Source organism: Siniperca chuatsi, linkage group LG13 (genome assembly GCF_020085105.1).
Source record: "Siniperca chuatsi isolate FFG_IHB_CAS linkage group LG13, ASM2008510v1, whole genome shotgun sequence".
Classification (NCBI taxonomy): Eukaryota; Metazoa; Chordata; class Actinopteri; order Centrarchiformes; family Sinipercidae; genus Siniperca; species Siniperca chuatsi.
The window spans coordinates 19,576,145-19,592,487 of NC_058054.1; the positions used below are offsets into that span (position 1 = coordinate 19,576,145).

The following is a 16,343-nucleotide window of genomic DNA, read 5'->3' on the forward strand; positions in this document are numbered from 1 at the left end:
GATGACGTATTTCATTCCACGGCGAGCCCCGACGGACAATCCAGCCGTTACCGCTCTCACCAGGTAGCGTGGTACTTTTCACCGGTCTGTTGGACATGTAGTTAGATTAGATTGGTATCTACCTTACTATTGTCCTGTTGTCCACGTTTATATACACAAACAGTGCTTAACTGTGTTTGGATAGCTAGAGTAGCACAAGGTAATGTTTCTTTCAGTCAAACGGCTAAGCTAATTTAGAAATATCGACTAGCATCCATTCTGGTCTCTGTTTATAGCCGACTGTCCAGTTTTTACTGCCCACAGAGGCTCATCTGACCTTAACCTTAACATAACCCGGATGTCCGTACATATAAATGATAATTAACTCATACAGCCAGCTAGCTGTGGGAGTAGGTAGACACTCGTGAATTAGGAACCACTTCATTATCAAGTAGTGTGGTGTGCATTATTTTGACATGAAGTCTCCTGTTTGTTTTGGAGGACTAACTACTGTGTGAAGATAAACCCCACTTGAGGACAGCAGGGATGGCTCTGGAGCAGTTCAGTGATGTGGTCCAGAGATGTGTGAGTCCTGCAGGGGACACCCCACCTCTTTACATACCTTCCACATTTTACCATCATGCCTGTGTTCTGCACAGACATGTTATTCAGTGCAATGATTGAATTTATTTGGTGCAAGTAATCTGCATGTATTTGTGAGCACTAGTGGTAACTGCTTACTAGATTTACGCAGCTCTGTTTTAGCTGCGCAGCACTGCCCTCAGTCTGATCCATCAGTTCAGAAATAAAACATTTCTGTCATAAGTGAAAGAAACATTGCTGCTACTATCTATGCTACATTATATTAGCCTCAAATATCTTAAATGATATTTCAGTAATGACTGAAAGACTGTGGGGCTGCAACTAAGAATTATTTCCATTAACGACTGAATATTTTTGATTAACCGTAAATCTATAAAACGTCGTGAAAAAAGCCAGTCACAATTTCCCAGATCCTAAAGTGACCTCTTCAGTTTGTTTATGTCCAAACAACAGTCCAAAACCTAAGTGTATTCAATTTACAAAGCAGCAAATTACCACATTGCTGGAAACAGGCATTTTGCCTTAAAATTGTTGCTGATTAATTGTCTAATTTCCAATTTTCTAATTCAGTAATTTAAATGGTTCAACAATAATTCGCTGCAATAAAGTGTCTGTATTTTCTCTCTTTTAGTCCCTTTATTTGTCTCTCTTTCACGCAGCAAGCCCTCCCTGACGACAGCTACACCAGCGAGGATCATGACGTCTTCACGATTGCTGGGCGGACCTGCATCGAGGAGGGCGACAGCGCACAGGTCCTCAGTATTGTCCTGGATGAAAAGAATCAGGTACACTGCTTAAAGCTGACCATCCTCTGCACGTAGACTTGTTCTTAAGTGTGTTGCACGTTGTACTCCAATCACTCCTCTATCCCTCTTTCTGTAGGACATAGTGAGATGCATGGGTTGGAATCTGCTGCCTCCCCTGATTCAGGTTCTGCTGAAGAAAGAAGACAAGAACCTTTCTCAATGCCTGGCCGTTTTCAACCACCTGCTACAGGTGTGTTCATCTGCTCAACAGTCAATGTCAGGAATGCGCTGATCTGATTCACAGTGTTGACTGACTGCAGTCCAGAACTTGCCAAAATCACAGGATTGGATATAAGATAAAACACTGGTTAGAATTTAAAATGATCCACTGACAAATCTAGCCGTGCATAGACGCTAATGTCTTCAGTGTTCGGATGAAATTGTTCTTTTAAGGGTCAGTTGTGGTTTTCCAGACCTGCCGACCCAAAGAGCTGCTCATTGGCCTGTTGGAGCAGCTGGAGCAGGATGACCCTGACACCATAGCAGAGAGAATCCATCTGCTGTTGAACCCTCTACAGAAAGGTAAAGAACATTTCTTTAAACATGTACTCCAGTGCACTTGTAATCACATGTCAACTCAAAGAGAGCCATTTCCATTGTTCCGCCTCCTCTCTCCTCATCTGCGTCTTCCTCTCAGTGCTGCTGTGTCTGGGCAGCCGTAAGGCGTCGTCATTGGGCATGACCCTGTCCTCTGTGCTGGACCAGGTGGCCAAACTGCCTCTACCTCACACCAAGGAGCAAGAGGAGGATGACGTCTTCTCGCTTTGTCACTGCTGCACCGATCTGTCAGACTTTGTCAGACCCTTTGTCCACGAGGCCAGGCAAAGCCTCCTGAACAGTAAGGCACAAAATGAGAGCACAAAGAAGATGGCGGGTGAACAGGACAGGGGTAAAGAGGACGAGCTGCGGACAGAACTGCTAAAGTTGTGAGTGAGAAATTATACATTACATGCACATTGGTTAGGAGCAGTATGAACCCCAAAACTGATGCCAATATTGACTCCTCTTGTTTTTCTGTTCTGCAGCTGTATGAAGACTCTGAGTCGCCCTCTGCTGGAGGTACAACTCAAGGATCCTGACACTTTGGCTGAGTCTCCCCTCAGGAATTTTGCCACAGAGATTTTGGTACGGCAAATCCCTTCACCATAACATTCTGGAAAGAGCTGATGCTGTCCTGTAACGTTAGTGTAAATGTTGTGATGGGTCCTGCAAATTTGACTGGTTTCTACAGTAACGTGTCAGGGAAAACTCACAATTTTTTCGTGGACGCTGGCAATGTTCTCAGTGAGTTGCACTAGTTATGAGTGTACGGCCATTTGAACTACCACTTACTGTTCCTACCAAATGTTTTAATAGTGCAACCTTTTCACGTCAATACAAAATCAATAAATGCTGGACTCACGTTTGGGCAGATTACCCTGTCAGCTGTTATGTTAATGGTGAGTCTGTTTCTGTGTGTTTGTGTGTGTGTGTGTGTTTTGTACAGAACACCCTCAGTGCTATCGGAGAGTCCCTCCCCAGTCTTGTGTACCAGCGTCTGTTGAAGAGAAAACAGGTTCCAGGCTTTCTGGAGGAGGAGGTGCGTTATCCTAAAGAGTCTTTGGCCAGCCTGGCTCACCTAGTGTTTGTCCATCAGCTGGCCGCAGATACATTCCCCAGTGTCTTCAGGTAAGATCGAAAATATAGTTATTATCATAAAGTACTGGGACACTGATGTACTGCATGAGTTTTTTCCAACGTGGCTAGGAATTAGCGCTTGAAAACTTATTCAAGTAATATTCAGAATTTAAATGCAGTGTTAATCCTCCTGACTCTCCCTGTGTTTACAGTCCTGTGTTCTGTCTGCGGTGTAATATGGAGCACGTTTGCCTCCTCTTGTCCAGGTGAATACATGACACAGTATTATTACATCTGTTCTGATCTGTGCTGGTGCAACGTGTGGCCCCCGATCTTAGCTGGCTTTCATGAAACAACACATATTATGGCACAATGTGGCAAACGCTGCATTTGTTTGGTAGTTCATCATTCAAATTGAGTTTTTAAGCAGCCGCTGGCATCTGAAAAAAATGTTACATGTCATTTATGTTGGATAAAATTATAAAAACTCAAACTTTTAAATGGGAAAAGACAAAGAGCATTTTACATGACAGCTTGTCCATGGAAACCATGTTATATAATTGATAAAAACACACTGGCATAAATGAGGGACAAAACATTTTTTCTTAATTCATAAAAAATCTTCTTTTTGTTATTTTCTTTTTTTATGTAGCCACTACTCCCACACCATATAACCACATGCATATACAGTATAACTGCCATACTAAATAAATGAAGACTTGGATCTGCTGGTTAATAATCTGTGTGTGTATTTGGGCTGAAACTCTCATAATAATATTTTATAATGTTTTTATTCACAGAACTGAGGAGTCCAGGATTCAGAAAGGACTGGTGAGTTAAAGAGAAGGGGTTTTGTCTTCATTTTTGCAACATCCTGGAGATTTGTATTGAGGTTTCCAAATATTTCTCAGGTGATATAGTGACAAAAGAGAACATTTCCAGCTGCTATGAAGAACTATCTAGTACAATGTACCTGTTTAGTGGAGAGAACTTTGCTGTTCCTAGACCCTTACCACTAGTGGGGCAAAAAAATATAAGGTTTGACCTGAGGAGGGCACCAAAAGAAAGGCCATGTTGTTGCCTAAATCATCTTCTGTACAGTGGACATCTCAGACTCAGTTTGTCAGGCTCTGCTGAGCTTTCATCACTATAAACTGTGCTTTGTTAGCCTCAGCTGTGCTAACCCTGCTAACCGACAGACATTGCCATCCCAGATCCACACAAGCAAAAGCATCAAGTGTAATTTTGTCAGATTGACTGATCATCAAGTGTTGGAACATTTAGTGTGACGTATGTGTGTTGACCGTCACACAGGAGCTGTATGAGAAGAGTCTGGTGCGGGTGGAGGATGGCAGTCTGCCTGCAGATCTGCTGGAGATCAAAACCTTCCTCACAGTCCCTCAGGTGAACACAGTTATTCATACAAACCTCAGTTTTTACTCCGCTGTGATTCTCACAGCGTGACAATTTACTGATGTGCATTTTATGTCACGCTCAGTCACTGATTTCACCGTTTGTTTTCAGAACTTGGTGAAGGTCATGACGATATGTCCAAGGCATGATTTGGTAAGCCTTCACATTAGTAGATAATTTAGCAATTTTGCGCAAAATGTAATTGGGTTTAGTGTGTATTTATGTAGGTGTAACTGTAATGCCGTAGACCAATACCTTTGTAGTTATTTTATGAATTCTCATGCGTTTGATTTGCATCTATTCTCTATATACCACTGTATATCTATTTGAAAATAGATATACAGTGTTGCATGTTTGTCACACTTAAATGTTTCAGATCATCAAACTAATTTAAATATTAGTCAAAGATAACACAAGTAAACACAAAATGCAGTTTTTAAATGAAGGTTGTTATTATTAAGGGAAAACAAAATCCAAACCTACATGGCCCTGTGTGAAAAAGTGATTGCTCCCTAAACCTAATAACTGGTTGGGCCACCCTTAGCAGCAACAACTGTAATCAAGTGTTTGCGATAACTTGCAATGAGTCTTTTACAGCGCTGTGGCGGAATTTTGGCCCACTCATCTTTGCAGAATTGTTGTAATTCAGCCACATTGGAGGGTTTTTGAGCATGAACTGCCTTTTTAAGGTCATGCCACAGCATGTTCTTCTTCAGCCATTCATAACTGCATAACACCTTTTCACACCACTGTATTTACATATTTGATTCTTTGTCAACAGAGAACCAGAGGTCTGAAGGTGTTCCAGCTCAGCATTGATAAGTTTGACACTGAAGCCAAGTACAAGTTTTTCCAGTGAGCTCCACCTTTCTTCCTTCAAAGTCATCAGAAACGTCTCTTTCTGTTCCACCCCCCAGCGTGTTGACTTTCACTGGTCGTCTCATTTCAGGTACATGCTGAAAACCAGTAATCACTCAGGAGTTGAAGGCTACGTCATCAAAAACATCAAGAATCAGATAGACGTTGCCCTGCAGGTGAGATGGCATTTTAAATTTCATGGTGGCTGTCAGCTCTGTTGACATTTTTCACAGGTTTTGATGCAGTAACTAAGAGCTAAATGGCAGTGTCTGTGCAGAGCGCGGGTTGTAGTTAAAAAATCTCTTGGACAAAACAAAAGTCAAACAAAAGTAAAAGTCTGTCCTTGTGTCTTCCTGTCCTCAGCCGGGTAACAGTAACACCTGGTTTGAGGGAGTTCACCTGCTGCCTTTGCTGCGTAAAGTTCTCAGTCTGCCAGACGGCCCAGAGACCGACCTCCTGCAGTACCTGGACAGGTCAGCACACACAGAACATCCCATGTTCTGATGAACAAGTTGCCAGTCTATCACTAACACATAATACCGTTAAAGAAAAATGTCAAAGTGAGCTTCTTTCTCGTTACAGCTTGATTTAAATGTAATGTGCATTGATTAATTAGTCATTAAAGTAGGTTTAATGAGATAAATACAGCTAACATGTTGACAAAATGGTCATGTTATGAAGCATTGATGTACTTCATAATGAAAGCCAGCCTAGAAAAACATTTCTTAATTATTTATTACAATGCATATTCGTACATAATTTTCACATAAACTAAAATGGAAATACGCTTCTTTTCCATTGTGAAGTGAATAAAATGTGATCGAATCCTTTTAAAATCATTAAAATCAAAAAAGTAAGAAACATTCATCAAAAGCAGTTTCATCACATAAAGTCATATAAAGAAGGAAGAGGCCAAAGTGATAAGGATAAGTGATAAAAAGTGAGACTCTTAGACTCTTTCTGTGATTCACTAAACGATCCCAACTCAAGGTCCATATACTTGCTTTTTCTGGAGCTTTCAACCGTATAACATGATCTTAATCAGAAAAGGCAAGGATTGTTTTATCAAAGTACTATTTCCAAGGTCATCCTTTTGTGTTGTTTTAAACAGAATTATGGAGTCTCTGAACCTGCTGCGTTACCTCGTCATCAGAGACAAAGTGACGGAGAACCAGGTAAGTGGAGCCTTCAGTCCTACAGTATAAAGTTTGATCCGATGATGATTTCATAAAAAAAAAAATCGCGATTAAGTTACCTGCCATCATCTCAAGTGGTCAGAAGGATTCCTGAACATCCCCCCCTCACGTTTCTGATTTCCAGAGTGCATCAGTTAAATGCTCTCATCATGTTTCCCTGCTGCTGTTTCGATTTTGCAGACAGGGATCTGGACTGAGCTGTATAAAATCGAAGATACGTTCATAAAGCCGCTACGTGTTGGGGTGAACATGTCGAGAGCTCACTACGAGAGGGAGCTCCACAGCACCATGGAGACCAAGAGGAGCAAGGCCAAAGGTCAGCACCAACACTTGCTTTTTTTGCACTCACGTCTATTTCAGTTCCACCTTTTTCAAACCACTCATTAACTTTTTTGCAAAGGTAGAAAAACTTTCTCAGAATGACAGCATTACTGCAGAAGCCTGTAAAACGTCCATAAAAGTGTTAAAAAAATACATCTGATAATTTGCAAAGGTTTGAGAATTTGCACAAAACCATATGCAGGAGTATAGAAAAATATGAATGCATACATATTTTGTAGTTGTAAATCTGGTTTCATTTTTACATACTTTGGTATTTGTTTGATGAATTTAAAAAAAATAAAATAACCTTCTGACAGTCATGTTTTACAGGTACATTAGTGTTCTGACAGCACGAATGTGTGTTTTCCACAGAGGAGTCGGTGCTTTCTGTGTCGGTTGGTGACGAGAAGCTGCCGAACATGACATCAGAGTCACAGATTCAGGTCAGTGTTTCATATTCAGTCAAATAGCACTTGATTGCGTGTCTGTACAGTGCTGACCTGATTGACTTTGAATGTGTCCTTAAAGGCTCTGCACTCAGCCCTGCACACGTTTGACATGATCGAGAGCGTGTTGGTGCGAATAGAGGAACTCATCGAGGTGAAGGACAATCTTTAGACGGAGCCCAGGAGTTCTACTACCAGAGATCCTCATCGTCTCAGGGCTCTAGCAAAAAAAAAAAAAACCAAAACCAAAACAAAAACTTCAACTTTTCTGTTGATGTATTTTATTAAAAAAAAATAAAAAGAGCAGCATCAGTCATGGATGCATTATTTCAAATAATTAGCAAATCATGCACTGCTAGTGTGTTTTGTGTTTTAAGTTGTTTTCAGCAGGTCTGCTGGTATTTAGAATTAAGTATAATTTAAATATGCTGCATACAGTGTCCATAAAACATCCAAATAACGGCTGGGACGTTGCTTCTGTAATACATTTTCAAACTTGTGCTGTACTGTTTATTCTGATGTGTGACTTTCTGTGGTTAAAACAAAGTTATGGTTTGGTAAATTCTGGATATGGCATCTATAATATGCCTCCAGAATAATTAGACTTACAATGTTAAAATATTGTTAAATGATTAATCATTATATTTGTACTTTCAGACACTGAATTTAATGTTTATCTGAGCATATCACAAAAAACTGAATTGCTGTTTTTGCAATTAAGATGGAAAAAAGAAACATTAGATTTAACAAATACAATATTTACTATTCCACTATTTTAAGACAAAAATGTAATTTAATTCACACATTTGATTTGACTTTCACCTGCATAACTTAAATGTGAATTAATGTAATCCCTTTAAATGATTTTAAATGTGTGAATTATAATGCTCCATATATACTGTATATAAGACATTACATACTGTAAATGGCAGCCACTTGCTTTAGTATTCCCTTTATTAGAAAATCCAAATAGAGTGAGGCAGACTTGACATTTTTCAGTGTTGACACAGACACATACTCTCATACAGCAGCTTTCATACTCTCGTTCAGAAAATACAGATGGAATTCATATGCACCTCCAAATTAAAAGCCCTTTCATACTTTATGAATTGACTTCATACAGCGGTAATATGCTGTTATGGCAGCAGTGACAACAGTAAATAACACGCGGACCATTCCCTCTTGACAAGACTCCGTTCAGAAGACAACAAGAATATTTGTTGTTCTTAAGAAGTGTTAAAGACAAGGTTTTGTATTTTTATCTTTTGGTCTTCGAAGTATAAAAGTACATAAACATAAAAATAAAAAGCAATATAATCAGACAATGTGCAGCTGTAACTGATTCTTCACAGAGATCAGGTACCTTCAGGGTCAAATATTTATTTCCCCAGACAGCTTGTAGCTGGATTGTTTTAAAGAATTGTAAAACTGTCCAACCATTGACACAACAGCCAATAGTCTGCCAATATAATGCCTTAAGTCGATACTTCTCCTGTCTTGGTTACAGCTAACAGTGCAAATCTCTTCAGAGCCCTTTAAAATGCACATTCTCTAAGTACTTTGTACCATAGCTGCCATGAAAAAACAAACAAACTAATTTTAACTCTGAACTGGACCAGGAAGTCAAACCTGTCTTGAATGGATACTAATATTATAATCTATGAAGCATTCAACAGTGGTTGGTGGGAGAGAAAATTGAGAGAGAACTTTTCCTCAAACAGAAACATAGCAGATCTCTATTCTCTTGTTCAGTTATTTTCTCCACATGTAAACTTCTGATCCTGTGTTCTGATCCTGGACAGACTGAGTACTCTGCTGGGTTACAATTTGTAAGGTAAATATAAAGTATAACACCCTTTTATCTTTGCATCATCCAGTTAGTTAAATTTGAGCCAAAGCCTAGGAAGCCGGCATGTTGACGTGAGACACCTGGCCCTGTGACAGTCTGCAGGTTCACAGGTCTTTGAACAGTGGGTGCTGCAGGGCCTGAGCAGCTGTGATCCTGGTGGCAGGGTTCAGGTCCAGCAACCGGTCCAGCAGGTCGTAGGCCTCATCAGGAACTCTGTCCCAGCCTCGCTCATCTTCCTCCACCTTGCAGTCTGTCTCTGAGCTCTGTTTGGCTAGGCCATTGGTTTCTGTGCTCGTTGAATGTTCCCGGTGGTTTGGGCGAGTAGATGAGAGAGATGAAGGAGTTTCACCTGCTCCATCTTTGTGTTGCTTGAATGTTCCTTCAGTGGAACAATGCGTAGGCGTATCATCTTGGATCTTGTGACGACGGGTGGCAGTGGAGTCCTTGTTGGCTTCAGGAAGTGGTGTGACTTCATCATCTGGCGACGGCCTCCGTCCTCTCAGGGTCTCACACAGCGTCCTGAGGTCCTGCCGAGGCAGCTCCCGACTGCACACCACTGCCTTACCTAAAGGAAGTTCAACCCAATAACAGGTTCATTATCTATACAGAGCCTTCCATACATCACACAGTGAGGTTCAATTCAGTTCTACTGTGTTGCTGGATTTGTGGAGTCAAAAATATTAATACACACCAAATGCCTTGGCAGCCTGGATGGTCTCTCTGGAGCCCCGTATGGTCATGATCTGAGTGAGGGCGATCAGGTCATCGCTGGCTTTGAAGAACGGGTAACGGCCACTGAGCAGTGAGAGCAGGATCACACCAGCTGACCACACGTCTATGGCTGCAGTACAGGAAGATAACACATGGGAGGGTGCAACAACGCACATTAATTTGTAGTTATTTTTCCCCCAACTGATTCAGAGGTATCTCTGACACTCTGTAATGGGTTTCCTAACTGAACAAAGCTAAAACTGGACTCTTCTTACCCTCTCTAATTATTCCTGAAATATTACTTTGTGATGTCTAGCTGCAGCACAGGAGTATGAGTGGGGGCATGAGAGATGAATGAACAACATGTTCTGTGCGAGTGGTAATGTTTGAGTTTAACAGTAACCCCATGCCAGTCTTTGCACAGCCGTCACTATATTTGTGTGGTTATCAATCATGTATAATAGTCATTGATTGAGATACCAACCTGTTCCTTGGTTGGGACACTTTGTGAGGACTTCTGGTGCTCTGAAGCCCGGTGTTCCAGCCCTGGGAGCCACCTGCTGCTTCCTTTATTAATAAAAACAACATGAAACAGGAACAACACACAAATCAGCGAGAGAATAGCACAAAAATATGTTTTTTTTAATTATATGGATGATGTTCAAAAGCTCTTTAAGTTCACATTTATGATGAGGAATTATTTCACATATGGTGTGTAAAAGTGGCTGTTAATGAGTGGTTCTATTCTTCTTCTCTCTCTCTTTTATCTGTTACCTGGACATGCAGATGTTGCAGACACGGTCAGTCAGGTAACAGTTACAGGTGAGGCCCTGCTGTACGGTCCTCTGAGGTTTCTGACTGCTGCTCTGGGTCCTGACAGGCAGCGTGCCCCGACTGGCTGAGGAGTACCTTCGGCTGGCTGGGTCCTCTGTTTTGCCGGGCTTTACCAGCTGAATAAAATAATTTATGAAGAAAAAATACAATGACTAGACTGATAAACACCTATAATACCATTAAAAAGTTTCTCTTTAAAGCAAATGAAAAAGAACTCTGCCAGTAGGTGAAAAACTTTCATTTATTTGTAATTTCAATGGCTTTGAGATATACTGTGTCTGCAGTAACACAGGTCACTCCATCACTATAAGAGATGACTTGAGAAAATTCTTGAAACAAGCTGATATGTGTCCAAAAAAACATATATCACCACACTGGCATTTGTAAAACAAAAAGGAAAGAATCAATACTATGCTAACATACAAAACAGATGTCTTTACCATGCAAGTCAGATAAATAACATTTAAATATTAGTAATTAGTGACCTTCTTTGGTGTGATTCCTCAGCGTTCCGATATGTAATATTAAAAAGAACAAGAGTGAAACCTCTTATTCTTCCAAAGCTTTACTTTCCACCTCGCTTACCTGTGTCTTAATGGCAGCTTGTTTGGTGGTGGATGCAGCAGGAGTGCAGCTGTTAAGGTTCCTCTCTCCAAACACAGGCCGTGGCACTTTGCGTAGTCCTGTCAAATCCTAGAGAAAACAAACATTGATGGCAAAATTTAGCTAAAACCAACACATTAGTGCAGAAAGCAGAAGACAAACAGATGCACAGATAAACAGATACTTTAACATATCCATACAGGAAATTCTTAACCAAGGCATGTGATACCCAATAAATCTTAATTACACTAATTTACAGTTCTGCTTTCACTGGACAAAGAAAAGACTCAGAAACCAGTAAAGGTAAAATATCAACTTAGTGCAGACACCTTTGTGTGCTTTGTGCGAGAGGTGGAGGAGGTGACGGTGGTGGTGACAGAACGTGCTTTTTTAATTAGTGCTTTCCGAGAAGCTGAGGAAGATGTGGTGGTGGTGGAGGAAGAGGAGGATGAAGGTGGTATGGTCGTGGACTGCCGTGGAGGCAGAGGTATTAAGGTTGAGGCAGTGGTGGTGGTTTTGGGGGGAAATTTAGGTGGTGCTTTGCTCCGCTGTGTGGTGTCTTGTTTTCCTGTGGACCCTCCACCTTTTTGCGACTGCCTCTGCCTCACCACCTTCAGCAGCTCAATCTGGGTGTCCGCTGTGCCCTGAGCCAGGCCGAAGTCCACCAGCGCATACCTACACACACACACATTTTAAACAAAGAAATGAATATATACTTTATGTGTTGCTATACTATTCAGCATTTCCAAAGTTGGGGGAGGGGACACAACAACAAAAAAACCTGGCCCCAGGACGCCCATCTGACCTCGCACCCAAACTACACAGGGAGGTGAGAATTTCCCCATTAACAGATAAAATGCCAATTGAGATGTCAAAATAGTTACAGGGGTGCGACTACTTACATTTTGCTGTTCCTGTTGTAGAGGAAATTGTTTGGTTTGATGTCTCGGTGAATGATACCAAACTGGTGGATGTGTCTCAGGGCCTGCAACAGGTGATGGATGTACAGACGGACCTCTTCGAAGCTCAATGAGCCAATGATGTCCTGATAAATGCACGTTGATTGGATCACAAGGTTGGATTACATTTCGGCGAACACAGAAAAAAGGAACTACAGCAAGAAAGCTACTAAATAATTCATGTTTTGGGGATTACATTACAGATTGTGTCCATGCAAAAATCAGTATGTCACTGAAAAGCTGTAGCCACATGCTTGACAGAAAGTAATGTGTGACAATGTAACTTACCACAATAGCTTGATGCTCCATATAGGGCATGACAATCACCACATGGTCCTCCTTCCTGAAGCAGTACGTCACCCCCATCACATTCTCGCTGCCTCTGCAGAGTGAAGAAGAACAAAAAAAAGACGCAGTGAGATGACAGAACTCATTTCAACGTGTTGTGTGATTTCTCTGCGATGATGTCAATCTTGGCCGGTCACTTCCAAGAATTATGAGAAAATCACTGATCAAACAAAAATGCACACTGATATATTCAAATGAGTATCTTGCCAAACCAGCCATCAATGTACTGAGGTGTGTAGGTTCAGCTGACGTTAGACAAGTGAGGAACCCACGCTCCAATTTGCTACGGAATAAAAATAACCTTTGGGGAAAGAGATAGTTATGATACAAAAGAGATCTTTATTTTAGAATTTGTGAGCAAACAACTCTTACATATACATATGTATCAGCACTGTAACATGTCTGCAGCAAGTATAAAAATCTCTAACCCTCCAACTGCAGTACATACAGTAGGTCTCTAAGGGTTTTAAACAGCCAGATAACACAAACAAGAATAAAGAAGATCTGCAGAGGAACAGTTACCTGGCAGAATTACAGGAAAACTGAACAATAAATTCCCATAAAATTCCTTTTGAACAAATTGTCAAAGGCTAATAATAAAATAAAATAAAATAAGCAGTATAAGCAAAACAATAAAGTATAAAAACAAAAACATATAAGGTGATATAAATCATAATCAGGAGTTTAAAAAAGACAAAAAAAGAGTGAACAGCAGCATAAACAATACACAAAGTTAGGTCTAGAAATGTATTTTAAGATGTGACTTTGAATTAGCTTTTCAGTTCTTTTTTTAATAATATTTTTAATGGGATGTTCCATAGAACAACAACAAAGTAGAAACAAAAAAGGACAAAAAAACAAAAAACAAAACAGGGCATATTTACAGAAAATAATGAATTACAAAAACATGCCTTGGCACAAACACTCAATGAGAGAGGCGGACGGCATGCTATGGATTTTGTTCCTGGTCAGGTTCAGCTCTGTACTGAGCAAGGTGATCCAAAAATGGCTGCCATATATAAGAACATTTATTAAGTCTGACCATCATGTCATATCGAACCTTCTTCACATGTAATATACAAGTGATCTTAGTTAACCAGGTTTTCAACTGAGGCACAGTGTCTGACTTCCAGAGCCTTAAAATGACTTTCTTTGCGATTACCATGCCATACGTAGAGTAATAGTGCTTTGCACGGAGACACTGTGATTCGGTAGGGAAAGAGAAAACCCAAATAGTGCAATCTCTAATCTAATCAGGTTTAAACACACCGCATCCAGTTCCTCCTCCCAGGCATTTTATCTTTTCAGCTTTTAAAAAAGGACATCTGCCAGTGAAACATCCCATATATCGCTTTATAAACACACAACAGTATTGGACTCACCCAGCAACAGTGAGACACTGAAGCTCAGCAGCGATGCGTGTAGGATGGCTGGTTGGGATGAGGTGCTTCAGGGCAAACATCTCTCTCCTCCCATCCCGCATCTGAGCCTCACCCAGATACACCGAGCTGAACGTACCTGATGCACAGAGACACATGTCATGAACACATGACCACCTCTTCTGCTCCAATAAATCCCATGAGGTGAACGAGTGACTACTGTATTAACCTTAAACAAACAGTATATAAACTCCTAAGGTGTGGATAAAGTTATACAGAGTGTGTACCTTCTCCTATTTTGTCTATGATGCGGAAAACCTTGGCTAGCTGTGGGACAGCTTTGTAGAGGAACTCAATGTCTATCTCCACATCTCCTGGAAGAAAACAGAAAACTGAATATGCTTCATAGATGCACACATTTTCTCACTCACTCAGATCGGCAAAAACCAATGTGTTACAGGTTATAATGCGAAGAAAGATGCAATAATAATAAAGCTTTACTGGCATGCCTGTTACAGGCTTTCATTTAATACCATTATTTTTAGACTATTCCTAATGCAACATTTGTACAGAGACATATGCCTTAATTAAAAAATAATAATCCACATCTTGACAGTAAATATAATATTAGGGACCTGCAAATATTGCTTTTTCAACCTTATATTACCCATTAATTATAACATGCTAATATAATGGTGCATCTTTACTCAAATGTTGATGTTTTTAATTCATGAAGCGTCCAACTTACTTGGGATTTTGCTTCTCTTGTGACCCCTGTCAGATTTAATAACACATCCGCCTGTGCTGATGCCTTCAGTGCAGACAGGAGACAAATCCATCTAAAAGACAGAGAGAGAAATGAGGAAAGAAGAGGATGGAAATGTTAATGACTAAAACTTAAACATTTTAATTCTAAACGTTAACATACGGTTAGTCATATTAACTTTAGGAAGTAATGTTAAGTTGGACAGTGTATGCATTCACACGATAAAACGATTGGTTATTGGCAAACTACCTGGTTAAAATGGGAGATGGATAGGAAATGTGTACAGCTTATTTTAATCTAAGAGCTGTTTGTCTTCCTAATTACAACAAAATAGCATGCTACTGTTAGCTACAGATACAGTCGGTCATATCAGGCTAGCTAATACAGCTTGTTGAGTAAAACAAAAAGAAACTCACCGCTTTAGTTGGTCGTAAAGTGCAATAGTTTTTCAAATGAACATTTCATAAACACGCCATAGAGTCATGAGCTAATGCTCCATTGGCGACAACATAAATATACGACTCTCACTTAGTCTGCGGCTAAATAAAATAATTTGTTCAGACTTTCGGGCTGAAGCTTTTCCGCCAACAACAAACTCCGCGCTAAAAATGACGTTACAGACATCTCGCGTTACATCAGCAAAGTCACACGATATCAAGCGATCTCGAAACCTCTCCAACCAGCACACTGTCCGGAAGAAGGGACTGTGGGATCAAAACCTACAGAGCATTAAAGGGGCCTCTTGTAACATCAGGGCCCGTATTCACACAACATCCTCAAGTAGCTCCTAAATGGGACAAACTCCTAAAAATAACAGGTTACAGTAACAGTCCTGACTGTTTTTGGTCTAAAGAGTAATTCACAGGACTCCAAGATACCTGCTCACAGTAATGCTGCAGGTAATGTGCCTCATCTAGTCGGTGTTATGAAAAAATACAATTATAGCATATTGTATATAAGCATATTTTGATGGCGGTGAGTTAATAATCACATCAGCTCACCAACAAATCTAAACCATCCAATAACACCAGATATGACAGTAAATAATCACCAAATTAAATAAATAAATAAAGCTGATTTTATGGCCACCCCATCAAAGGATGAAGATTTGTTCAAGTCAGAATTCTTGAATCTTTTCATTTTAAATTTGATTTAATTTAATGATTTAATTTGTTTAACTAAATCCAATAATTAAATGTATTTAATTTCATTAAGTTATTTAATTACATTTTTAATTTCATTAGATTTTTAAATTACAGTTGATTAAAATGTAACTGATTTAATTTAATGATTTAATTAACACTTTAAATTAGGCTACACTTTACATATTATTTTTTTATTCAATTTAATAGATTTTTAATTCAATTTTTTATTCTTTAATATTATGTAATTTAATCTAATCTAATCCAATCTAGTTCCTTTTCACACTCCTATGTATTGATGAATATTTTATTTCACATTCACTGACACAGACCAGACACCTGTCAACCAATCACTGTAGACATGAGTAAATTAATTCAGAAACATGATGTTATCCATAGCAACGGGGGTCAATCCTTCTCTTTGTTAAGATTGAGTTCTCTCAGTCCCTCAGTAAAAGTTGCTCTCAGCAGCTTCGTGAAAAGCTCTCAAGAGGAAACTCGTAGGAACTTTTA

At 39.9% G+C, this 16,343-nt stretch overlaps 2 protein-coding genes across 5 annotated transcripts; one reads left to right on the top strand and one right to left on the bottom strand.

Moving 5' to 3' along the window:
- The first annotated feature begins 6 nt into the window (after positions 1-6).
- On the top strand, positions 7-7,584 carry glmna (glomulin, FKBP associated protein a). 2 transcript variants are annotated; one of them, XM_044220342.1, is made up of 19 exons: positions 7-63; positions 481-564; positions 1,242-1,367; positions 1,465-1,578; positions 1,802-1,910; positions 2,026-2,314; positions 2,414-2,513; positions 2,875-3,056; positions 3,218-3,271; positions 3,806-3,836; positions 4,320-4,409; positions 4,530-4,571; positions 5,200-5,273; positions 5,368-5,452; positions 5,640-5,749; positions 6,388-6,451; positions 6,653-6,788; positions 7,166-7,236; positions 7,322-7,584. In XM_044220342.1, the coding sequence occupies exons 2-19, from the start codon at positions 526-528 to the stop codon at positions 7,409-7,411; spliced, it is 1,806 nt and encodes a 601-aa protein (XP_044076277.1). In that variant the 5' UTR covers positions 7-63; positions 481-525; the 3' UTR covers positions 7,412-7,584. The 2 variants fall into 2 exon arrangements, with proteins under 2 accessions (XP_044076277.1, XP_044076276.1); XM_044220341.1 differs by having other exon boundaries at positions 58-199.
- Positions 7,585-8,175: 591 nt separating this feature from the next.
- On the bottom strand, positions 8,176-15,392 carry cdc7 (cell division cycle 7 homolog (S. cerevisiae)). 3 transcript variants are annotated; one of them, XM_044220340.1, is made up of 12 exons: positions 15,105-15,392; positions 14,671-14,761; positions 14,210-14,296; positions 13,926-14,061; positions 12,484-12,577; positions 12,139-12,281; positions 11,848-11,911; positions 11,219-11,326; positions 10,574-10,749; positions 10,284-10,366; positions 9,780-9,929; positions 8,176-9,653 (listed from the first exon to the last, which is right to left on the bottom strand). In XM_044220340.1, exons 2-12 carry the CDS (start codon positions 14,759-14,761, stop codon positions 9,193-9,195), a joined length of 1,593 nt encoding a protein of 530 aa, XP_044076275.1. In that variant the 5' UTR covers positions 15,105-15,392; the 3' UTR covers positions 8,176-9,192. The 3 variants fall into 3 exon arrangements, with proteins under 3 accessions (XP_044076275.1, XP_044076274.1, XP_044076272.1); XM_044220339.1 differs by having other exon boundaries at positions 11,845-11,911; XM_044220337.1 differs by having other exon boundaries at positions 11,566-11,911; positions 15,105-15,391.
- Between the last annotated feature and the right edge of the window lie 951 nt (positions 15,393-16,343).

What these genes read in the sequence shown, in the direction of transcription:
- cdc7 (XM_044220337.1), bottom strand. Translation starts at nt 14,761, where the DNA reads ATGGATTTGTCTCCTGTCTGCACTGAAGGCATCAGCACAGGCGGATGT. An exon ending in CAAGAGAAGCAAAATCCCAA is followed by an intron (nt 14,297 to 14,670) that starts GTAAGTTGGACG and finishes GTTTTCTTCCAG; the next exon opens with GAGATGTGGAGATAGACATT. An exon ending in CATAGACAAAATAGGAGAAG is followed by an intron (nt 14,062 to 14,209) that starts GTACACACTCTG and finishes TCTGTGCATCAG; the next exon opens with GTACGTTCAGCTCGGTGTAT.
- glmna (XM_044220342.1), top strand. Translation starts at nt 526, where the DNA reads ATGGCTCTGGAGCAGTTCAGTGATGTGGTCCAGAGATGT. An exon ending in TATGTCCAAGGCATGATTTG is followed by an intron (nt 4,572 to 5,199) that starts GTAAGCCTTCAC and finishes CTTTGTCAACAG; the next exon opens with AGAACCAGAGGTCTGAAGGT. An exon ending in AGATAGACGTTGCCCTGCAG is followed by an intron (nt 5,453 to 5,639) that starts GTGAGATGGCAT and finishes TCCTGTCCTCAG; the next exon opens with CCGGGTAACAGTAACACCTG.